Source organism: Phallusia mammillata, chromosome 5, assembly GCF_965637545.1.
Source record: "Phallusia mammillata chromosome 5, kaPhaMamm4.hap1.1, whole genome shotgun sequence".
NCBI lineage: Eukaryota > Metazoa > Chordata > Ascidiacea > Phlebobranchia > Ascidiidae > Phallusia > Phallusia mammillata.
The window spans coordinates 4,420,489-4,445,651 of NC_137256.1; the positions used below are offsets into that span (position 1 = coordinate 4,420,489).

The following is a 25,163-nucleotide window of genomic DNA, read 5'->3' on the forward strand; positions in this document are numbered from 1 at the left end:
CCTGGAATAAGCGTGGTCGTGGTGCCGACGTTTCGTTCATGAAACGTGTTGCTTGCATTTCACCGCGCCTAACAGGAGCCCGAAACGCGCGCCTTGTGGTCTAGATCAAAATCTTGTGATGATGCTACTTTAAAATCGTATGCAAATACTTCGATACACTCTCATAACCTTGAGCCGATAATGATGTAACTCTGTTTCAGAGCGACATATGAGGTGGCTTTTCACACATAACAACGCAGAAAGCATACGATAACGTTGCACAGCTATCTCCGGCAAGGTGAATATTTTAGTGCAATTGTGTTACTACGGTTTTCTCAGCGAACGAAATAAACTCAACTCAACCAACAAAATCAACTTTTAGTACAGTTTCTGTCAACATACAAAATTTGTCAAATCAACTTTTAAATGTCGTGAAGATTTCTGTTTAAAATGACAAGTTGAACTTGAAAATACATGCTTGAAAGCACTTTTATCATTTTTTCAATCGATAATAGCATCTTGTGGTCACCCCCGCAAACAATCACATCCTGTTGAAGTTAAACATGTCGCGCTATTCTTAATACATCACAGAGAAATTTTGTGTCACCAAACGACAACACCCACATCGCACCCGTGATCTTATTTCATGATGTCAGTTCTATATCTATCATGCTATCTGCTTTTTTGAGCACAATTCATGGTTGCGGTTTGACAAAAATATGTCCCTTCATATCTTTTACCCGGTTTAAACCAGTCTGTGGATTAATTTTCACTGTCCATACAGTTTGGTAGGCGTGTCAAAGTTTAGAATTACATAAAATGACACATCGAAATATAAAATGACACGTTTTAGATCCAAACGGCTATTTAAGCGGTCAGCGTTATCAAATATAGACCTATAGACCGGCACGACTTTTGTATTTGTAGTGGCCTCCCGTCAAAGTAGTATCTTAAATTCAAAATAATCATCTTTGGTGTTTATTTTAAACGCTTACGTGTTATCTAGTAAACAGGGGTTACCGCAAGTCAGCCTCTGCATCGACTTCTTTATTTCAAAACCATCTTTACTTCATAACTGCCACTACATATTGAATTTAGTTAATAAGTTTGAGTCGGTGAAAATCAATAACCATTCAGTACATTAAATCTGTCGCCACATTACTGAAGATAGTTTTTTTTCCCAGTAATTCCCTCGCCACAAACGTAAAATGTGCCACCCCTTTATTTGATATTTGTGATATATGACCATGACCTGATATAATGTACAACAAAGCCTAAAAATCTAAAATAAATAAACAATTTTCTATACTACGCAGTATATATTTAAAATAGCAAGGTTTTAAAAAATGTTTCGATTTCTAAGAACATTGGCCAATTGGTTGGTCAAAAAAATGTGTTCTCAAAGATTACATGGCATCACCCCAACTATGCGAGATTGTTACAAAATGGGATTGTCACACCCTGAATCCCGTTCTACGGAGCGCTTGTCACCGTTGTGAACAATGTATAACGTTGCAGAAAATTTTTATGACGTCATCTCCACCTCAGACCACGAATCTTAATCGGAGGAGGGTGTTTGCCGCCGCTGGAAAACAACATGTAGAAATTTCGCATTTACTGTAAGCAAACATAAGAGATAGATTATTACCCTTTAAATTCAGGAAGTTTTTCCAACCCGAGAAACAGCAAGATTTCTGCCACCAGAGTCTTAATGTGACTCTCTTGAGCCACCTCGTGAAATTGCTTTAATATTAAATTTTCCACGCACAGATGTAGGCGCTCAAGAGTACGTTCAAACGATGCAAAGCTTCGATTCTAAATCAGGTGAAAGTCAACAAGGTATTTAAAGGTCAATGTACACATGCCTATCAATCAAATTACAGTACCTGCTCAATGACATTAGTAAGCCAGTGTTTGAAGGCTGTGTAAACAGGTGGTTCCAGGATTCTTGAAATATATTTGTCAACTCCACTGTCACCAAAAAATGCATTTGCAGACACTGAATCAGTTAAAGACGTTATTTGGTGCCACCAAAACGCAGGTATAAATAACCTATGATACAAAATAACACTTTTACCAACCTATCATATGGAAGTCAATAGCAAACTTACATATCTCCAGCATGTAATGTGCAATAATGACAAGTGGCATTGGCAAATTTAGGAAACTTGTTCATGTTTGGGTTGTCACAATCCACCTGCATTTGCACACATGAAAAAAGTTTTGGGAGCTTATGGTAGAGGTGTTTAACCTTTATTACCCAAAGTGTTAAATACATACAACATGATTAGACAGTGGACTGCACCTATGTGCAACACAAGTTTACTTTACTTCTGATTAGGGCCAACATTTTCTCAACAGCTACCAGTGAAATTGTAAGCAATACTAGGCACATCGTTAGTGCTTATACCAAAATATGGAATTTCTCACTAGCACTGCACTGAAAAAGTGTGGCAGGTAACACATCATTTGTTAAAACATTGGCATGATATACAACCTTTACTACATTGTTCACATTTGTCCCTTGAGGTGCAGGTTGCACACCCCTAGCATAGAGCAAACATAAATCAGAAAAGTCAAATCTTGGTGAGAAACCTAAACAATCACTATTTTGGGCACATGTGTTTAAATACAGGTTGGTGTTACTTGTGATTGTATGGTTTTTCCTTTAGATCCAAGTGGATTTGGGTAAAGGTTTTCATGATCTGAACAAGAGAAAAGCCGAGCTTGTTTTTCTCCCTCAATCATCATAAGCATGCTGGCATCCGGGTCATAATGGCAATATTCTATGTTTAAAGAGGAATTTCAGAACCGAAACAAATAAACAGTTCAAATAAACTCAACACCTGTTCTCAAATTAGGCAGGTTTGTTAGGTTATTAATTTTTAGCATTTAAAACATAAAGCCTACCATAATGGCCTTTGTGTCCAACCCATAAAAAAGGACCATTGTGAATTTTTCCAATGATATTTGGTAAAATACATTCCTCCTAAAATATAAGTGTTAAACTTCTTTAACTTATAATGCTGAGATTCTGCATTACGATGTCGTAATGTCCATTAAAGTAGAAATATTACTTGTAGTTGGGGGAAAGTTTTGCTGATGTTTTGCACTGCCATGTAAGATGTTGTTCCTCTGTGTGTTTTCCTCTTAAGGTCATCCACATATTCTTGAAATGTAGTTTGGCGAATTGTGTATGATTTGCCAGTCTAAAGGAATCAACACAAACATGCATTTTTTTACAATGAAAAGTGATCCCTTTAATAGTATGGTTTGAGAAAATAAAATATGTAGCCAACCTTGTAATCAGCTTGGTCAGTTTTTCCTCGAACATTAACTTCATTGTTGCCCACAGTTTTTGACAAATACTCCATGGTCCATTTTGAAAGTGGCAGATTAGGCAAAACTCCTTGTAGTACCACTGGATGCCCTGGTCTTAAAAACTTTTCTTCAAACTGTTCAAGAGTGAGTTGTGTTGCCAAGTAGTGTTCCACAGGTACATTTAACTTACATTGTGAGACCGACATGACTTTCACATGAATACTTTCTGTCTCAGCAAAATCACAATTATTGCACAAGTGGCTCTAATAAGTAATAACTAATTTTTAAAAATAGTGCACGTGGTATATACATGTACATGAAATGTTTATCAATCCAACTCCAACAATGTGATGATACTAATTAGGACTGCTTTTTAAATTTAAAACAATGCAAAAACGCAGAAAAAATTTACGGCTCTCAATGCTACGCTCAAAGTTTTAAGTAACAAAGGGTATTTCCCCAAGAGTGCAGTCAAGCATTTCACAATAAAAGTGATATTTTACATTTCCTTTTTCAAAAAAAGTTTTGGGCTATCTGAACAAAAATAAACACCATCAAAATCAAGTGTGACTACTACTTCGAACTATACAGTTGAATCGAAATTGTTTGGACAGAATTAAAACCTGACGGCTGCGGAAGCAGTAACCCTGTTTACATGGACCAGCGGTTCCCAAACTGGGGTCCGCGGTCCTTTAGGGGTCCGTGGGGCAATTTTTGGGGGTCCGCGAAGCGGTTGAAGTAATTCTATAATCTTTTTTGGCGTCAGTTTGTGCCACTAAATAAGTTTAAATCAAAGTAGAATTGAGAATCGACTGTCTCGATTGCTAAACAATGGCCTTTATTGAATGACAACTATCAAAAATGCAATTGTTCGCGCACCATCGTAATGTTTTTGTCCTGTTTGTGATGTCATATGCTGTCTTTGGATGATTGTTATGCGCAATTTTGCATAATTAGCTAAAATCCTGCAATCAACTTTAGTTTTCATAAATACACATTTAGGCTTAAGGACCGCGAGCCCTCGAAATAATGGCAAAGGGGCCGTTTTGAAAAAAATATGAAAAAGTTTGGGAACCACTGACATGGACGCTTAAAACGGATTCGAATCCGTTTCGTCAATCCGCTTCTCTCGTTTTTGCCGCTGAAACGAATTGAATCCGCTTCACGTTCAATCCGCCCCGACTAGGTGGTTTGATCCGTTTCGTGCTTAATCCGCCTTCTTGTTAAGGCGTGTTTGCTGTGTTATCAGGTTTGTTGGAGGGTAAAAATAGGTTATTTGCCAGTTTATTTGCTTTGCATCAGAGAATATTTTGTAGAAATAGACTTATGATGTAAATTGCCGATCAGACGAAATGTGCAACGGGAAAGTATAGTCGTCAGGCCCATTGCTGGAAGGTTGACCAACTAGAAAAATGTTAATTTGTTGGTCGTGACCATGTCCATTCCTGTTGAAATCTTTTTGCACATCACAGTCACCGGCTCGTCTCACATCTCAAAGAAAATGAAAACAATTAACAACAGCAACAACAAGTTTTAGGCCACAGATTTAAAAAATCGTAAATATTAAATTTTACCTTACATACCTTTTCGGTAAAAAGCTGAAGAAAGCCCGAATTCTTGAACGATGCTTAATTTGCGGTGTGTGTGTGTTTGGAGTTCGATGGAATATTTTCGCTTTAATCAATTACAAATTTTAATAACGCGACACTTCTTCGATCACCCGCAAAAAATGCACTTCACTTTGTAACCTTAAAGGAAAACACAGATAAATAAGTGCATTTGATGTTTAATCCATGATAGGGGTGGTGTGATGCCTTATTGCCTACGCAATTGTGTGGGGTCAAAATCAACATCGGCGAGACCATAGTACGAAACGAGTCCTGCAAATATAATAGCAAACAAATGCCAAATGAAACATCGGGCATTTCACAATCGACAATCACCTAAGTCAAGCCTTCTCTGATGACGCTTGACGCATTGAGGCCTTTACAATCGCCCAAGTCAGGCCTTCTCTAACCGACAATCACCCAAGTCAGGCCTTTAATATTGCAGTCAGACCTTTCCCAGTCGACAATCACGAAAGTCAGGCCTTCTCTGATGACGCTTTACGCAGTCAGGCCTTTTCCAATCGACAATCACGAAAGTCAGGCCTTCTCTGATTACGCTTGACGCAGTCAGGCCTTTACAATCACCCAAGTCAGGCCTTCTATATTGCAGTCAGGCATTTTATATTGCAGTCAGGCCTTCTCTGATAACGTTTTACCAGAGACTACTAAGCAGAGACTGCACACTGCGATTTTTATTAAGATCGGTTCCGCTTGAACGCGACCACTAAGATTGCGGCGTTTACAATGGAAAGGGATAGGAAAAAGTGGTGCGATCGTCTGTTTTTTTGTCGTTTGCGTAAAGCGTAGGCTTTTGAAATTGATTTTGTTGGTTGGTACATCAACTAGACTACTTTTGAAAATATATCGAACCAACAAACTCTCCGCAGATGGAGACATAACGGCAAAGGTGGCGGTTGAATGTACGAAATTTGCTACCGAATTTTCGAATGTGCATGTATGACCAAAAATGTACCATTGCCAACATATATGATCATAATTTGCGAAGAGGGATGTAATACGAATTGCTGGCAGTTACAAAAGTTATCAAAGGAATGTAACTCAATTTTAAAATCAGTCATAATTAAATAAACAGCATGCTGGGCCTAACACATTTAAAATGCAATGAATTTTGTCATCTTGTGTTTTGTTCTGGTACTTGTGTGTTTTAAATATCAATTCAAGCAGCTCAAACTACCCAACCTGATAGGTGTTGATCCCAGATATGTTAATTTAATGAATATCAGTATGAAACTGGAAATAGCATCATGCATTATTTTACATATGTTCTCAAAGGAATGGCACTACATTTTAAAATCAGTCATAATTAAATAAAGACCATGCTAGGTCTTACATTTAAAATGCAATGAATTTTATCATCTTGTGTTTTGTTCTGGTACTTGGTACTGTTTTTTTTTTAAATCAATTCAACATTTTACACATAATTGATTTTTGATTTTGTTTTTAAGCAGCTTGTACTAACCAACATCATAGGTGTTGATCCCAGATTAGTTTGATGATTATCAGGATGAAACTGAAAAAGCATCATGCATTCTTTTTATCGACAATACCATTGGTTTTAAGGTATAATTTTTTAGGCATTTGACAAGTTTTATGGTATTGTATATAAAATGCAACGGAGTCTGGTTTGTTTTCAAATCAACTGCCTACTTTTGTGTGTGTGTATTTTTGTACATTGTTCAGTCATATATTCCATCTATTGTTTATCTTTGAGTTGTGACATTTTCATTCCACTTGCATGAGTCAAAGTCATTTTTATTTCTGTTCATGTGGTAAAATGGGCAAAGCAACCACTGCACTGCATCTTGATGTAATTTTATTTTTCTCTACCAGCTTAATACTTAGTAAACAAATGTATTGTTGTCGCAAAAATAAAAAAGTATAAAACATATACTTTGGAATTATCTAGCTCTGAACTCTGAAGTAGCAAGGTGCATACAAATGTAGTCTGTTATAAAACATAAACGTTTAGCAAAAATAGGGGAATGCTTAGTACTTGACGTACCTAAAAAATTAAAAAGATACACTTTCAAGTATCAGTCAAGTTCAGCTAATAGTAAATGTTGTTCTTGCCTGTGTCAATGTACAAAATAAATTAAATTATGTATCATATTTTTTGAATACATTGGTAGATGTTTACTTTAAATTTTAATGACATTTTTAAAAGCCATTAGCACAAAAACATAAACTTTTTATTTAATAGTAACATTAAACTTGTGTCTTGGTTTCATATTTGATGAGGTTGAGCATGTTGCTGGGATGACACAACTCCATCTTCTTTAACAGGAGTCTATCAACAACTTATTACCATTCTACAATTACTCTATTCTAGAAAAATTTACTACAACATTAGTTTCAAAAGAAAAGTTTTGCCACAGCCCTTTTAATTTCAGTTTAACAATATTAGGACAAATGAATCATTTGGGAGTGGTGAATTTTAGTCAATACATTCTTAGTATAAGATGGATCTGTCAACAAAAACCTGCAGCACAATTTTAAACTAGCTATAGCCAATTGTGACAAAACACAAGTGGTCATTTCAGAAATCTCGTTTTCTACCACTACCCTGGGCCTGTATCTCAATGGGCCGGGAGGGTGTTTTACCTTTATATCTTTTAAAAAGTATTCTTGTTTGTTTAACAACCAATAATATCCGATTTAAAAGCCTGCGCTTCACGTAAACACGAAAAAACAGACGACAACACCACTTTTCCCTATCCTTTTCCATTGTAAACGCTGAAATCTTACTGGTCGCGTTCAAGCGGAACCGATCTTAACACTTGCAGAGAACATTTTTATTTTTAAAACACAATCGAAGTTTAATAAGTATCAGATTAAAATACCTAAAAATCAGATTAATTAATTCAAACTTAAATACAAAATTTTAGTTCGATCCGTTGCGTATCGGCAAAGATATCGCCCCATTTATGTCGTCGCTAAATGGGCAGTGTGCAGTCTCTGCTTAGTAGTCTCTGGTTTTACGCAGTCAGGCCTTTCACAATCGACAATCACGAAAGTCAGGCCTTCTCTGATGGCGTTTTACGCAGTCAGGCATTCTCTAACAGACAATCACCCAGGCCTTTTATATTGCAAGTCAGGCCTTTTATATTGCAGTCAGGCCTATCCCAATCGACAATCACCCAAGTCGGACCTTCTAAATTGCAGTCAGGCCTTTTATATTGCAGTCAGGCCCAGGGCTGCCATTCCTTGGGATTTTTCCCCAAATCTTGGGATTTCGGTGCTGAGCTTGGGATCTTGGGAAAAACTTTTTAAACCTTGGGATTTTTTGAAATTATCCGTTTAATACGTTTAAGATTCAATTAATACTATTGTTGCAAACAAAAATAACCCTTTTGCAAAAATCATCTTTTTATGCAACGATTTGCGTAACAAGTGTAACATCGTAAATCACTCAACCGTAACCTACGTCACATCTTATATGGTGTGATTGCACCACAATGCCAGAATCCCCTATGACGTAACAATACCATTGTAGTTTATTTCTCTATGCTGTGCTTTTGGCCATTTAGTATTTGAGTTTAGTTTGAACCACGTGTAGTTCGTTAGTTGCTGACTTGAATTTGCAGCCGTTAGATAAAGTAATGAAAGTGACTAATTATAATTTGTTTGTCATTAATAGATGGTAATGCTTTATAAACTTAAAAACTCTGACGAAAAGGAATAATGTTGCCTTTGCAAGGTAAGCTTGATTTGTATTTCAGTTGCCCGATTTGCCGTACATTTGAATTATCGTTTTTCATCTGTGTAGAACGCTTTCTGACGATATCAAATTGTGTTTATCTTTGATACCCTGGTCCAAAACTCTGGTAAGCTTTATTTCTGCCGGCCTAAAGTTAATTTCTGTTTCCCATTTTTGAGTGAATGTTCTCTTTGCAGAAAACCGTGTCGTGTCTGCGGTGAACATGACGTGATTACCGTTCGTATTGAACCGTGTCGACGTGTAAAATAAACTCACGCGTTTCCAGAAATTGGACTTCTCTAGTGTGACGCCAGCGCGGTACCAGGCGCGCAAATTCCTGACGTTACAAGCAGAATGTAAAGAGAAAACACGACAGAATGGGTTGAGTACCTCTCACGTAGATGGTGGTGAACGCATAAGCAAGCATTTGCGCCTTCTTATTTTGGTAGAGCTACTAACACCAGAACGAGAATCACACCCAAAAGTCGATTGGTTATATCTCCAAAAATGCTCACGGTTTAGGGCTATTAGGGTCGGGGTAAGGTATTAGCACTTAAAATTCAATAAAACTAACCCAAAAAATTAGTTACTAATGTACAAATTCTATGTAAATATTTCCCAACCTAACTCATTTATAGCCGCTAAATAAAAAATCAGCTCTTTACGTACCCTTGTGAAAGCGAAGTTGTGATTCTCGTTGTGGTGTTAGTAGCTCCAGGCCTACCTCATATTTTTAGTAAGACGAAATAGGAAAATACGTTACATTTTACCACACCAGCACCAACTGCCTTGGGCCAAGTCATGACGAAAACTGCAATATTGGGCCAAACATATTTTTCACTGATAACGGCAGTAAAAATTTTTCGCCTCAAGCAAAATTTTGTTTAGCAAAACGCGCAACAATACTTGTTGTTCAGTTTTCCTAGTGACAATAACAGTTGAAAATTGCCTGTAAACTCATCTAATAATCATAAAGTCATCAAAATATTTGCTGTCTTCGTTTATGTTTAACCTAATAATACAGTTTACAAATAGTGTAGTTAAGTATTTAAATATTTTTGTTCCTTTATCTATTTTGTTTGGTTCCCTGTCAACTATTCAACTATCTCGCGTTTGTCTGCATTTGTTAAAAAATGTTTATGTTTTAAGCTTATATACATGAGCACACCCTTGGAACAAACAAACATTTTCCCGGAAATGAGCTTCTTGGTCATTGATGACCTTTGCGATAGAATCTACGTACAAAGATACCGTCATAAAACCACGTACCTGGTGCTGTACGTGAAGCGCTCGAGGCTAAATTATTTTTGTTACACCAATAAATATCTTCTTTATTCGCTTCGTTGTTTATCGCATGTTATTTTAAGATTACCTATAAGTACTGAGCACATGAATTGCCGTGCAATAAAGTTTCTGTAATCAGCACGTGCGGCAACCATCGCCTAGTATGATCGTGGTTATTACTGCAGGCTGATTTAACTTTAACTTAAAACAATATACACGGATGAATTTGAAAACAATTTTATCAACGCCGTAACTGCAAAAGAGTACTTGTATATGTAGAATATATCTTAGCGCAGCCATTTCAACATTCGCTGTTGGCATTATCAGTGCAGTTTCAACTTGTTGAAGAACTTAAAATCTAATTTTATGTAATGAAGCAGAAACTGAAAGACACGCAAATTGCTTTTAGTGTGTAAGTGCAAGTTTCACTAGCGTTAATTTTTTTCATTTTAGAAGATGGCAAAAATAATTGGAGCATTTTGTTTTGCTGCGCTACTTGTTGCAACGGCTTATGGCCAGGTCACAAAAGCTCCCCCGATTCCAGAAACATCCGAAGTGCCAGAAAACGAAACAGCCAGCAACCTTACCGGCCGATTTTTGAATATCTTCGGATATACTCCACCAGTATCGGAACAATTTTTAGCCAACAATCCTTTCGGCAACATTCTTCAGCTCATAGGTTTAGGACAAGGCTCGGCACCAGGTTTATCACCGTACGGAATTCCATCCAGCCTGCAGTCTTTGTGGCCGTTTCTTTTATCGCAGGGAAATCTAACTTTTTCGGACCTTCTGCTTTTGGGAATTTTTAATGGAGGCGGTATCGTTGGTGGTGGAGGTAATTATGAATACAGTCTACGTCTGATCTATTGTTATCACTTACGTTTTTCGGGTTAGGTTTTGGAGGAAATATAGGTTTCGGAGGAAATGTAGGTTTTGGAGGAAATATAGGGTGTAGATGCGGGAGAAATGCGTGGTGCTATCACCAGCTTTGTAGATGCAGAGCAGGGTATACAGGCAATCCCTACATTCGGTGTTATCGCCGTAAGTCGCACTTGCCTGGTCGTCTTGGTTTTCTCGGTGTGAACTGTGACGGTGGCGTGCTAATGTTACTTTTTACCGTGGGACTACTGAGAAACATTTTGCACGGATTGGAATGGTTAAAGTTTTTATTCATTGCTTGTGTGTGCTAAGTAACAATTTGAAATTACCCCAATCTTTGCATTTGTTCCCACCTTTTGATTGATACTCCAACCTCTCGGCATGTCATCCAACTGTGTGTTGGTGTCCGATAACGAAAATGTAAAACAAACGTTACTCACCAACTAATTACGGAGTATGGTCACACCGTCACATATCCGTGAGGTCCAGTACAACTAAACTGTTTATACTACCCATGAAACTAATAAAAGATAAATATGTCCAAAATTTCTGAAAAAAGTACAATGTGAAATGTTAGCTTGGAGAGACACTGTATTTTATATAATTGGTTTTGTAAGGGCAATCCTGTTTCCGGTGACTGTTGAGGATTTGTCCGCTAAAAGGATGCCACAAGTGAGGGTAAAGAATACATATGTTCTTCAACTGCCATATTTTGTTCGATAGGCAACCCAGGAAACAATCAATGCTCTAATTGTTTTCCTCCATATTACTGCATACGCCAGACCTATGGTGGATACCAATGTACATGCCCACCTGGTCAATATTGTCCACCACAAGGTCAGTCGGTGTATATGGTGCTTTATGATTGTAACAAAGTAGCTTTAAATAAAGTTTGACTACAGTAGCATCAAATGAAAAGAATATTTGAAACCATAACTTTCAACACATAATGAGACATAAGCAATAGCTTATACATAATGAGATCTTGCAAAAGTAGATACAACGCACGCAAAGATTAATTTCATTTTTTCATCAACTGTGGTATATACGCATTTTTATTGCTCCATTTAACTTGTGCAACTACAAGTGGTGACTTAAATGTAACAAAAGAATTCAAAAATTGTTTTGTCACCATCTTGAGAAAAACCACGCAGAAACGGAAAACTGCTCCAGTATAAATTTAGACGATAAAAATAATCTTAAAATTATGTTGCAATCCTTTTTGTTGGATTTTGTTTTATTAATTTTATAGGTTCAACTTGCAATCGTCCATGCGGATCTGGTTCCACATGCCAATTCGGAGTTTGCGTTTGTAAACAGGGGTACATTAAGATCTCGGGGATTTGCGTCTATCAGGGACAAACAGGTATCATATAGTTTGAAAACACATATAGCTTATCCATGTCTAAAAGGGGTATAGGTTGTAATTTTAATTAAAGGCATTAGGAATCGTCTGTTGCCAGCTTTCGATCAGCCTCTTGAGTCTTGACACTTGGAAGTCTGAGGAAAAAGTTGGTTGGTTACTGTTTTCTGACCAGTTGCATAGATTATAAGGGTAATTTGTGGGCTTCAAAAGGAATACAACTTTAACCCAAAAAAGCAGTACCTAAATACGAACATGTAAAAAATCCATTTTATGGTATGTTTGTGTCAAGAATTAGTTAGGACAGATACCCTAACCGTGCTAATTATAGCGTTAAACGTCTTCTGACACACCAATCACTGCAGAGATTTTTAATTTGTGCCCTGCAAAATAAAATGACCTAACAACACATCACATAAAAACCACAGGTTTCTCCCGTTCAAAACGTGGCGTTATGGCTGAGACCAGACGCTTTGTTGCGTCACATGATGCCCATGTTTTCACGGTATTGCCGAGTTTATAAGGATGTTAATTTATAGCAGTTTAACAAGTCCTCTATGTTTAATGATTTTGTCCTCCTTCTAACAAAAATGTGTAGTTTCTTTCAAATCGGCATGAGAAATCAAATATTTTTTGTTTGGCAGGCAACTGCTATCAATGTTATCCTCCATATGTGTGCAGGCCGCCATTATTAGGTTTTGGTCCATCCGTATGTACATGTCCGACCGGTCAATACTGCCCACCTACAGGTGAGTCAGAAAATGGAAGATGTAGAAAAACCGCTAGCTTTAACTCCACAGGGAAATTGTGAGCATATACACCCCGCATGATCAATAACATTAAAAACTTGATCAACACAATTAATTACTTGTAGCCTGCGACATTCACGTTGTTTCACTTATAGCAACGTCATGTACTAAATTTGGCAGCGGCGATGCATAACTCCTGATATGCCTGCCTGATAAACCGCAATAGCTTCGTGAAACTTACATTTATTAAAATATAATAGTCTTTATCACCTCTCACATCCTGTTGGTAAGAATTTCAATTAGCGATTAAAATCTCAAAATAAGTTTTTCGTGAATGCGTAATAACAGCAAGCACGAATGCTTTGTTATAATGGGATTATAACTTACAACGACAATTAGTGTAGTCTACCAATTTCCTCCACATATAGATTTAATTATGTAAATGCAACTTGTATACAGATTTGATCATTTATGTTGAGCCCACCGAATCTAAAAATACACTATTAAAACTAAGTCTAACAAAGTTTTACTTTCGGAACAACCTATTATAGTATAAGGGTATGTATCAAGTCGTCGCAAGGTGTTGTTTTCAAAAACAGATCTCTGATCTTCTGTGTTATTGCCAAAGTTTGTTCTGATCTTATCAGGTATGATTCACCAATCAAAGAGTATCAGGACCCCATCAGACAGTAGATATGAATGTGTTTGTTTGCCTTTGGAGTGGCCGAGGTTTTACGTGATGTAAATTACAATCGCAAGTTTCTAATTAGTGATTACCAACCAGCATAGCTTGATGACAATTGTTGGCATTGCAAAAAGGCTTTCCCGGTCCATATAATTTAAACAGTAATAAACCTCCTAATGTAAACAACTTATCCTAAATTAGCAACTAGCCTATTTACTTCTGGTTTTATATTTCTTATTTTGTACGGAAAAAAATATACCAATTGTATGTTAATGAGACTCGGTGTTTGCTAACTTTCACGTTTTGTTCGGCAGGCAACAACCAATGCAATCCGGCATGTATTTATCCACGGGTCTGCACTCGTCGGCTCTTTGGCGGATACGAATGTACATGTCCGACCGGCCAATACTGCCCACCTACAGGTGAGTCAGAAAATGGAAGATGTAGAAAAACCGCTAGCTTTAACTCCACAGGGAAATTGTGAGCATATACACCCCGCATGATCAATAACATTAAAAACTTGATCAACACAATTAATTACTTGTAGCCTGCAGACATTCACGTTGTTTCACTTATAGCAACGTCATGTACTAAATTTGGCAGCGGCGATGCATAACTCCTGATATGCCTGCCTGATAAACCGCAATAGCTTCGTGAAACTTACATTTATTAAAATATAATAGTCTTTATCACCTCTTACATCCTGTTGGAAAGAATTTCAATTAGCGATTAAAATCTCAAAATAAGTTTTTCGTGAATGCATAATAACAGCAAGCACGAATGCTTTGTTATAATGGGATTATAACTTACAACGACAATTAGTGTAGTCTACCAATTTCCTCCACATATAGATTTAATTATGTAAATGCAACTTGTATACAGATTTGGTCATTTATGTTGAGCCCACCGAATCTAAAAATACACTATTAAAACTACGTCTAACAAAGTTTTACTTTCGGAACAACCTATTATAGTATAAGGGTATGTATCAAGTCGTCGCAAGGTGTTGTTTTCAAAAACAGATCTCTGATCTTCTGTGTTATTGCCAAAGTTTGTTCTGATCTTACCAGGTATGATTCACCAATCAAAGAGTATCAGGACCCCATCAGACAGTAGATATGAATGTGTTTGTTTGCCTTTGGAGTGGCCGAGGTTTTACGTGATGTAAATTACAATCGCAAGTTTCTAATTAGTGATTACCAACCAGCATAGCTTGATGACAATTGTTGGCATTGCAAAAAGGCTTTCCCGGTCCATATAATTTAAACAGTAATAAACCTCCTAATGTAAACAACTTATCCTAAATTAGCAACTAGCCTATTTACTTCTGGTTTTATATTTCTTATTTTGTACGGAAAAAAATATATCAATTGTATGTTAATGAAACTCGGTGTTTGCTAACTTTCACGTTTTGTTCGGCAGGCAACAACCAATGCAATCCGGCATGTATTTATCCACGGGTCTGCACTCGTCAGCTCTTTGGCGGATACGAATGTACATGTCCGACCGGCCAATACTGCCCACCAACATGTAAGTATGATATACTGTATTGTATAGTATTTTGTTCACATACACCTTGACGCAATAAACTTTGTAACACATTAGTGCACTAATGTGGCACGAAAACACAGGGACAGCTACGAAAACCTAGCGGTATTAAATACCCTATAATATTACCAATCGGGGGACAATATAAAAATCGCAGCAGATTTTTGTTGAAAAACCCAGGAGTCGAACCGCTTGTCCGCTTGGTTTTTATGTAAACATACAATATTTGCATTCAGCTTGGGGAAAATTAATGCTGAGTGGCATTTAAGTTTAGGTTATTATTTGTTCGGCCTTCCAACACAAGTTGGTTTTCCTATGATTTTTGAAAATCAATTCCCCGCCCCTGGCCTAAATAATGCCTGATATTGTACTTTAACACACATAACTTAAAACCATTGGTAGGCAAAGTAACCCAAATCCCGGATAATGAATTTTGGGTACCGTCGTTGATAGAAAAATACTTGACATCAAACGTTTGTTAATTTTGAGTAAATTTAATTCTTTTAGTTCCGACTTGCAATCCATCATGTGGAATAAATGAAGAGTGCCAGGGAGGTTTTTGTAATTGCAAATCTGGGTACACCAGAATTGGAGGATATTGTGTATATCAGGGAACAGGTAAAGATATTGGAAATTTATTGCCCGGCTTCGTATTGTTTTTTTAAGCCTAAAAACCCCTACCGGTTGACGTAAATTAACTCATAAGTCCTCCTACGTAAATTAACCTTACCGTTTTGCTTTTGCCAAGCTCCAGGCACGTCGTGCTCTAATTTGAAAGCAGTCACATTCTTATTTAGTCGCGTTTGGGTACTAATATATCATAATAAACCAAAAGCAAGTGGTAAAACATGGTCAATTTATTAAAACAGTAATCAAATACAAACTTAAACAGAACTTACTTTATCGTTGAAAAACCGCTTCATGTTCCGACCCTGAAAGTAAATCATTAACACAAATTTCATACTTACTGATTGCCGATGAAATGCAAAGCAGAGCGGCTATTAATGGCATTGCAAAAGGACTATGAAATTGACACAAACCCACCAATTCTTTATCTTGCAGTGGCAACTGTTTACTTCTGTTTGTTGTTTTAGATTGCCTAAATAAATAATGCATCTAGGTTAGTAACACACAGTGTTTAGAGACATTCACATTTTGTTCGGCAGGCAATAACCAATGCAATCCAGCATGTATTTATCCACGGGTCTGCATACGCCAGTTTTTTGGTGGATACACATGTACATGCCCGACCGGCCAATACTGCCCACCAACCGGTAAGTATAACATACTGTATTGTATTGTATTTTGTTCACGTACACCTTGACATAACAAACATAGTAACATACTATCGTAGTGGCACGAAAACACACGACACAGCTACGAAAACCTAGCGGTTATAAATACGCTATAATAACACCAATGGGGGGACATTGCTAAAAGTCGCAGCAGCCGTTTCTAATCAAGAGAAAAATGGTCTGGCGCGCCTAACCCATATCCAGAAATAAATAAAAAACCTTGATCGTGATTCGTCCCCGGGAATGTCCTGGGTTCGAACCCCGTGAAAAAAGGACTGAGAAGGTTGGAATCTCGCTGCTGGAGGAACCAGTGGGGCTAAAGACAACGGGACTGGGTTCGACTGGAAGTGTTTAACGCCCATAAATTTGACATCACTTCATGTTTACTTGCAGCCTGTACACACGCCTTGTTTATACACTAGAAACCAATAAAACAAGCGTATCTATTAAATTTGCCTTCGCTAGTACATGACTTAAAAATCATGCCTGCATAACACTGATCGCATTATTTTATTCCAATTGACAGCGTACTACGTTTCACTGGAGCGATCATTTATTCTAGGAATTTTTTTTAGGTTCTACTTGCAATCCTCCATGCGGATCTGGTGGGAACTGCCAAGGCGGTGTTTGTGTTTGTAAATCTGGATACAGTTGGAACGGATTGTCTTGCGTCTATCAGGGAACAGGTAAAAAGTTTTGAAACACAATGCCCGACCCGTCTAAAAACGCTCTTGAGTACCTGCGTTTGTGGAGGACGACTTAAAACACGCATGGTTGTCAAAAAGAAATTTTGTATTTTTTATCGTAAAAATAAAATCTTATTTTTTTACTGCCATTGGAAACATTATGGTCAAATTAGATTTATTTGTAGCCTGTAGCAATATACTTAAACCAAATCCTCAATTACGAATACCCATCAGGTCAATGTATGGCCGCCCGATTGGTATGTAATTTTAAACAAACAGTAGACTATCTTAATTGTAGTTTCAACATGTTAGAACTTTGATCAATCAAACACGCTGCACAAGTTACTAAAATTCTAAAATCCGTTGCAATGCTTGCACGGGAGGTACATACATGCACAAATTCGTGTGAAGCGTAATGTGTTTAGTTGACAATGAACCTCGAGTCTAAATAAGGAAGGCGGGTAAAGCGTATTATAAGGGAAATGTTTGGTTTATACCTGGACAAAATTTGCTGTTACACTATTTCGCTCCAATTGCACTCTAAAATAAAACTCCAACTACCTGTCACCTCAAGTTTTTGTTGTTTTTGTAATGAGTTTCTGTTTTTAGGCTCGATTTGCAACCCCCCTTGTAAATTTGGTTCTACATGCCAAGGTTTTTCACCCTACAGTACTTGCGTTTGCAACTCTGGTTACACTCAGATTGGAAATGATTGCGTGTATCAAGGCACATCAGGTATATAGAGCTTTGAAGTACATTGCTTAACATGCTAAAGTTTCGAAACTCAGTGTTTAAACAACCTTGAACTTGTTTGGCAGGAGGCTGTTCTCAGTGTTATCCTCCATATGTATGCACTCCCAATTATTCTGGTGGATACGAATGTACATGTCCGTCTGGTCAATACTGCCCACCAACCGGTAAGGCAGGTTATGGTTGACGCTTTGCATAACAAATGGTATAACTTTATGTAGTTTATAGAACGATAAATCCTTGGTGGTATTGTCAATAAAACAGTTTGAAAAGTGGCTGAAAACAAAAATCATGCCGTTTTCGAATTAATGGTTTTAACATTTTCCCCTTGTGACTGCAATAGTTCTTATTTGTTTTGGTAAGTGGAAGTTGATAGTTAAAAACTCGGTAAAACGAAAAAATAAACGTTAAGACAAGACATTAAACGTCACCTTAAAAGGGTTTTATTTTGTACAAATCAAAACTGTGTTTCAAAAAACAAAAATGCAAACAACCAATTGTCCTTCACCAAAATATTAATATCATTTACGCAAAAGCTTCTTATTAGGAATTTACAATTTTGGACGTTTTAAATACAAACGTAATGTTCTTTTTTGCCAAACTTGTGGCAAAACAAATGGCTCCTACCTGTCAGCAAATGTTTATTTTATTTTGTTGGAAACTTTATTTTGCGTAAAATTTCATGAGACGATAGTGTAAAAAACAATACAGGCAGTTGTGAAATGCACGCGTTCCTTCCTTAATATTAAACATTAAAAAGTCCTTAATTGTTTGTTTTTTGGTGTGGTTGAAGGTTTATTTTCCTGTTTCAGGGGCGATATGCAATCCTCCTTGTACGTTACCCGGTGCCATATGCCAAGGTGGATTTTTGTTGCCCAACAGATGCGTTTGCAAACCTGAGTACATTTCGTATGGAAATGTTTGCTTGTATCAAAGCCAAACAGGTGTGATCTTGCCTTTAAATGTCACAGCACTTTGTTTTACCCACACTGTTTTGCAACAGCTCCTTCGCAGCAATGTAATCCTGCATGCGACACCACAGCAAATTGCCTGCCGGGCAATACCTTAAGTGGCTATGAATGCAAATGCAAGGATTCCACAGCTCAATGGAACGGTGTAACTTGTTTATATCGGAGTGCTTCAATCGGAGGTGTTGTAGAATTAAATATACGCAAGAGAACACAATATTGATATTTAGGACTATAATTTTTGTCCACAGGTAATGGATGCACTCAGACCTGTGAACCCACTGCAACCTGTATCGGAGATGCTGCTTCGGGATTTAGATGCGAATGCAAACAATCTGGTTACGTGTGGAGCTCTGACCTTGCTACATGCGTTTTGGAGACTCCTTCAGGTGGGATTTTGTGTTCACATGTTTAGTAGGAAACCAACGTAAACCGATTTGGCGTTTTGCCAAGAACGTATTTTTGTACAGTATAGTAATCTGATAAAAAAAACATAGTAAAAAGTACACTTTGTAAACGTTACAGTTTCAAAAAAGTTTATACTCTGAACTTAAGCACATTTTATTATTGTTTTACTTTCTGTTTTTCTTACCGAAACCTGGCCTGAAAAACCCGGCCCGACTTTGCTTCAACAAGTAACATCACTTGGCATATGGGTAGAGCAAGCTTTCACATTTTGTTTAGGTACATGTGCCGAGCCCTGTGGTGCAGATGCTTATTGCAATCTAAACGCTGACGGTAGTTACCAGTGCGTATGCTTTGATTCCAATTACATTTGGGATGTAACAACTTGCATTCCAAAACCGGTTGGTAAGTTTGCAAACTTGTTATAGTATTCCTGACTAGGTTTTATTTGACCCTTCTTTTAAGCGTCGCCGGTTTGCAGCCTTTCTTGCGGTGAAAACGCATATTGCCAAATTAATCCATCTACTGGTGCTGAGGAATGCAAATGTAGTGTGACTAATCAAGTTTGGAACGGATCATCTTGCAGTGGTAGGTAACATTTTCACATTCTCTGGTACTCCACACTAAACTCGAATAAAACGAATAAAAAAAGTTCTTACATATATTTGACTGTGTAGCCATTGATATCAATAAAACATGTGCTAAACTTTTTGCACACAGTTGTTTGTATGTGTTATAACAAGCCGTTTTGTGGGATTCGATATGAATCAGACAGGAACCGGTTTTATTGTCCTCCTTCTCCATTATGTACTACACAATTTTGCGTCCATTTTGCTTGTAATTTGTTTTCAGACCCATCACCTTGCAATCCGGGGTGTCCGGCTAATGCTGCGTGTCATGAAATCAGTGAAGGTGGTGGACATCAGTGTATCTGCTTGTATCCTTATGTGAAGGAGGGTTCGCAGTGTGTTGTTGATGGCTCTTAATAATTTTGCAGGCAAGAACTTGTCAAAGCTTTCTAACTTAGAAATTTGTCTCAAATATTTCAAAATCAGATACATGTCGTTTTTTTTTTTTTTTTTTTTTTTCACGGGGTTCGAACCCAGGACTCTCCCGGAGCCGAATCCCGATCAGGTTTTTTATGTCTGTATGTGGGTCAGGCGCGCCGGACCATTCGGCCAAGTTCCTGCCCAATACATCCCGTTTTAACTAACTTGATATTCATTAAAATTTAAGCGTTAAATTGCAGAAAGAAAAGAAGCCACTACTGTCGCTGTTGCGCTCTTTGCGGCATTGTCTGCTCAGCAAACAATTTACAAGGTGTTGTTTTGTGGCGTGACTGTAAATACAATTCGAAAGAGTGGTGATTTCATACTGAAAAGACTTTACAACGACTATTATGCTTATGGGTTTACTTTAAACACAAAATCAGATTTTGGCATCACTAAATTTAGCACGCATGGACGATTTCTGGACGTTTATGTGAAAAGCAGTCTTTTGTTTTCCGGATCTTTGTAAAATAATTGTAAAAAGTTTTGTAAAAATAGGGTAACCATAAAACCCACCAGTAAAGGGTTTTGTGTTTATACACGACGATAACCGTTTTTAATCTGTACTTTTAATCCTAAAAACTGTTACAAATATTTCATGACAAGATATACCGAAATGGTTGAGTAAAACATAAGTTTAAACAAATAAAAAAGCAAATAATTTGTTGTCGTATAAATAATAAAAGTGTCGTAAATGTGGTGTATTGTTCGTTTAAAGTAGTTCAAAGTCGAACACATAATCAAAGGCTTTTGCACTATTGTTTATTGTGTTTAAAAAAAAAAAAAAAAATCAGGACTGCAGGTTTACATGTCATAAGATTGCTGGATGGTTTTAGCGAAAACCTCTTTGGCAAGAAAATATGGCAACTTGTAGGTGGTTTTCGCAACTACCTAATATTTTTTTGTGTGCTTCAGATTTTATTTCACAATTACTTTTTTGTATTATTTTTTGTGCCATTAATCTTCTAGTCGATTGATGTTGTAGAAAGTTTCAAACACATATACTTTCTGTACAGTTTTTCGAATAGTTAAGTCGTATTGTTTCTATGTGACCATATTAATCTCTGATAATTAATTTTTGTCCTTGCTCGTCGCGTGTAAGGGAAATCACCCACCAGACGTTCGATTTTTTTTCTGACTGATTGACAGGGGTTCGAATACTACAGGTGCGCTAGGTGCGCTTGGTACCTCGCTTGGTAACCTTTTTTCGTGCAACGTAACTTAAAAATAGTGCAGGTAACTCTCTTTGGTGCGATTAAACTCAGAATAGGTACGACGTAACTCGAAAATACTACAGCTGTCCTGTTTTTATGCGACAAATCGTAAATACTGCAGTTAACGTTATAACACGCAAATAATGCTGGAAAAGTGTTACGATAGTCCCAACACACAACCAAAACCCTAAACTCTGAACCCTAAACCCTAAACTCTGATCCCTAACCCTAACCCTAACCCTAACCCTAACCCTAACCCAACCTTAAAAACAGTACATACAGCATTATTACGTTACGTCGCAGTAACTACGAGTTTACTCTTTTCAAAAAAGGTTACCTGCACTATTTACAGGCTTTGTTGAATTAAAACGAGTTACCTGTAGTTTACCAAGCGAAGTACCTAGCGGACCAAGCGCACCTAGCGCACCTGCAGTTTTCGAAGGCACCGGATTGACAGGACGAATTTAACATATAGGACGGCCTGTTGTAGAAGTATACGTTAGGCTAGCTAGATACACAATTATTCTGTGGGTGCATAGCTTTTCTATGTTTCATGACTGATACGGAGTGCTTTGCAAGGTCTTTTTAATATGAGTACCAAACAAAATCATCTAAATACAAAACTGACAATCAAATCGAAAAATGTAAAAGCGACCAACAATAAACAGATGCCCAAAACCAAGTGAGTTACCACGGATTTACATGTGCATTGTATTTGTTTGACCAATTATGTGTTAAAAAATGTAGAAAGCAAAAACAAAAGAAAAATGCCGGAGTAAAGCCAATTTCTGCAAAGGAACAAAAGCCTCCAAAACGCAAGAGAAAAAGGGGGAAAAAGAAAACAAAAGTTCAAACAATCAATCAAAAGAAATTGAATATTTGTATTCGAAAATCACCTAACCAGTTCGTAGACTGCATTATTATAAGCAGTGATTCAGAAACTGAACAAAAATATTCAAAACAACAAATGGAAAATAATACTCTAGGCCAAAGACAGCTTGGTCTGTATCAAGCAGGTGATGCCCATTGTTCATCAGCACCTACTAGACCTGGACAAAAACAGGTGTTGTAATAAAACATATCACTAATTATGTGCCCTATCTTTGTACTACAACTTTGTGTTCAATTTGCAGAATCTTAAAAGAAAAGCCCCTGGACTACCTGAAAGCAATGGTATTGGATAATTTTGTGCTTCCCAAAAATAATCTTACTGATATAATGTTTACTGTTTAGAAAACAAAAGACCTTGCTATACCCAAACACAAATTTCCCAACCTATCAGTGGCAGACAAACACAAGGAACTAATCAAAATAGAGTGGTGTGTCACCTTCACATAAAGATGTTTTTTGTTGTTGCTTGACATTCTGTTATTTAGGTCTCCCAAGAAATGTTTATGTTTTTAAACTACTATGAACAGAAATCAGAACTTTTGAGAAAAAAGTTTGAACTTCAACAGGTTAGTTTAATTGTTTTTAAAGGGTCCTATATTACAAATAGGTCATGGATACTTATGGTCCACCATGTATCACAACTGGGATTTAAATTTGTTGGTTATAGCCCTGTTTCTTGTGTTCTTACAATATTCACTGTTTTGTTTTAGGTTTATATTTGTAATTTAAATGCCACATAGCTGATACAGATGTCCCTTTCCTATAATTGGTATGTACAATCTCTCTGTCAGTTATGTCTTCGACTAAACTACATTTGAAGTCTATGCAAAATCCAATAAAAATTATAATTTCAAATTTTTCTGTAGGCTTTGGAGAATGCGATTAAGTTTGCTATGTTTCCACTGGCTACAGTCCACCTTGTTGGGTCATCAATCAATGGTTTTGGAAGGTTTGACAGTGATGCAGACATATGTGTGGTTCTTGATGCCACAAAACGCAATATTTCTGTGAGAAGTTTATTACTTTTGCAAAATGGCTATAGTTATTTATTACTTTACAAACCTTTTTATGCTGCATTTTTGTCGAACTGTGGACATTTCAAGTCATGTACATCATTGGCCATGTAGAGCTACTAACGTAAAAACTGACAATAGCCAGGTTTGGGAATTTCCTGCTGTCAGTTCTTACGTTAGTAGTTCTACCCATTGGCCAACTTGACTTTTACCATACATACTATTTGGTGAACATAAGCAATTTGATTGTTTTTGGATTACTTTGATTTTTCTGATTTTCTTTTGCGTTTAGAGAAAAGAATCCAAGAAAGCATTGTATGAGCTGGAAAAGTTATTGAGGCGTGCCCCTTTTGTGAAAAAATTGGAAATTATTCATGCCAAGGTTCAGATTTTGAAGTTTGTGGACCATCTTAGTGGAATGGACTGTGATGTGAACATTAATAATTTAATTGGAGTTCGAAACACTTTTTTGTTGTTTGCCTATGCAAGATATGACCCAAGGTTAGGTTTATACTAAGCAATAGATAAAACAGTATGTTCATACTTTCCTTTAAGCACAGCAAATAAAGAATTGAATTGAAAAAAATTGAATAGTATCTCTACTTTGTTGTGGCAGAGTTCGGCCCTTGGCTTTATGTGTTAAAGCCTGGGCTAAGAATAATGACATCAATGATGCGAAACATGCAACGTTAAGCAGCTATGCCCTTGTTTTAATGGTCATACACTATCTACAAGTAAGTAATGAGTTTTGGTTTAAGGTTGTGTATATACTGTGTTAATTTGCGTTAATCACTCGTCTTGTATTTTTGACTGAAACAAATTTATCTTTGCGAAAAACGATGACGTAGTAAAAACTTTTTTAGTGTGGAACACAACCGGCAGTTTTACCTAGTCTTCAGAATCTGCACCCAGAAATGTTTTCGGAGAGAATTCCCATTTGTGCTGTTGAGGCGTACTCACGACGCGTACCCTTAGTTCCCTCTCGAAATCAACAAACATTGTATGAGTTATTGCGTGGATTTTTCCGATATTTTTCTTGTTTTGATTACGACGACAAAGTCATTTCTGTGCGACGAGGAACGGTAAGCGTCCGTACAAAATGTGAAGCGCTTTTTTTAAACATTATTTAGTAGTTTTTTGCTTTTTTATTTAGAAATTCTCTGTTGAAAATTTGCCTCACTCCGAGCTATGGAAACAAAAACCTATTAAAATTGAGGAACCGTTTGACAGCAATAACGTAGCAAGGGCTGTTCACAACTACCCTAAAGCTCAGAAAATAATTAATGAGTTCAGGTATGTGCACAAAAACAGCAAAGTTTATTACTGAAAATAAAACAGGAGATGTTCACAATTGCCATTGAATGTACTGTTTTTAGGAAAGCTTCGCGAACAACTGAATTGATGGACCACCTGAATGTTCTTATTCATGGTGCTCCTTGCTGCTGAAAGGTTTCCTCAAATAAAATTTCTTTTTGTTGTATTTTTTATTTCCTTTCGATATTTTTACCGAAAAATTCAAACTATTCTTCTTTTTCACCACAACATGCATGTTAGTGATAAATTGCGCCCACGGACAAACCTGTAGCCTATTTCTCTTTTGGTTTTTGACATATTCGTTTTGTTGCAACTATCGTGACATTAAAAACAACGGTTTAAAGCACCTGTTCACACTGGAAACGAATAAGATACCAACAGTGTTGCGACTTTAATTGCAATAAAAAAGGTTGCGTTTGTTGTAGTGAAATCGTACCGATGTAAC

General features: G+C 37.0%; 3 protein-coding genes across 9 annotated transcripts; 2 read left to right on the top strand and 1 right to left on the bottom strand.

The window, feature by feature from the left end:
- Nucleotides 1–175: 175 nt before the first annotated feature.
- On the bottom strand, nucleotides 176–3,589 carry LOC145230028 (lysine-specific demethylase 8-like). Its single transcript, XM_080095379.1, has 8 exons — nucleotides 3,279–3,589; nucleotides 3,057–3,188; nucleotides 2,890–2,968; nucleotides 2,626–2,765; nucleotides 2,091–2,176; nucleotides 1,866–2,031; nucleotides 1,628–1,794; nucleotides 176–1,564 (listed from the first exon to the last, which is right to left on the bottom strand). The coding sequence occupies exons 1-8, from the start codon at nucleotides 3,504–3,506 to the stop codon at nucleotides 1,513–1,515; spliced, it is 1,050 nt and encodes a 349-aa protein (XP_079951505.1). The 5' UTR covers nucleotides 3,507–3,589; the 3' UTR covers nucleotides 176–1,512.
- A 4,915-nt stretch (nucleotides 3,590–8,504) lies between these two features.
- LOC145228411 (uncharacterized) lies at nucleotides 8,505–20,604 on the top strand. 5 transcript variants are annotated; one of them, XM_080093462.1, is made up of 22 exons: nucleotides 8,505–8,625; nucleotides 8,695–8,752; nucleotides 8,823–9,006; nucleotides 10,363–10,744; nucleotides 10,804–10,950; nucleotides 11,512–11,625; nucleotides 12,041–12,154; nucleotides 12,796–12,900; nucleotides 13,900–14,007; nucleotides 15,008–15,115; nucleotides 15,641–15,751; nucleotides 16,300–16,407; nucleotides 17,004–17,114; nucleotides 17,724–17,849; nucleotides 17,933–18,031; nucleotides 18,677–18,808; nucleotides 18,868–19,014; nucleotides 19,084–19,221; nucleotides 19,517–19,642; nucleotides 19,703–19,825; nucleotides 20,090–20,234; nucleotides 20,487–20,604. In XM_080093462.1, the coding sequence occupies exons 4-21, from the start codon at nucleotides 10,366–10,368 to the stop codon at nucleotides 20,221–20,223; spliced, it is 2,430 nt and encodes an 809-aa protein (XP_079949588.1). In that variant the 5' UTR covers nucleotides 8,505–8,625; nucleotides 8,695–8,752; nucleotides 8,823–9,006; nucleotides 10,363–10,365; the 3' UTR covers nucleotides 20,224–20,234; nucleotides 20,487–20,604. The 5 variants fall into 5 exon arrangements, with proteins under 5 accessions (XP_079949588.1, XP_079949589.1, XP_079949591.1 ...); XM_080093463.1 differs by having other exon boundaries at nucleotides 8,505–8,752; XM_080093465.1 differs by lacking the exon at nucleotides 17,004–17,114.
- Nucleotides 20,605–21,838: 1,234 nt separating this feature from the next.
- Nucleotides 21,839–25,142, top strand: LOC145228412 (poly(A) RNA polymerase GLD2-like). 3 transcript variants are annotated; one of them, XM_080093467.1, is made up of 11 exons: nucleotides 21,839–22,182; nucleotides 22,248–22,563; nucleotides 22,634–22,673; nucleotides 22,734–22,819; nucleotides 22,877–22,957; nucleotides 23,258–23,398; nucleotides 23,697–23,905; nucleotides 24,021–24,138; nucleotides 24,268–24,486; nucleotides 24,558–24,697; nucleotides 24,781–25,142. In XM_080093467.1, the coding sequence occupies exons 1-11, from the start codon at nucleotides 22,091–22,093 to the stop codon at nucleotides 24,848–24,850; spliced, it is 1,512 nt and encodes a 503-aa protein (XP_079949593.1). In that variant the 5' UTR covers nucleotides 21,839–22,090; the 3' UTR covers nucleotides 24,851–25,142. The 3 variants fall into 3 exon arrangements, with proteins under 3 accessions (XP_079949593.1, XP_079949594.1, XP_079949595.1); XM_080093468.1 differs by having other exon boundaries at nucleotides 22,734–22,816; XM_080093469.1 differs by lacking the exon at nucleotides 22,877–22,957.
- Nucleotides 25,143–25,163: the final 21 nt, after the last annotated feature.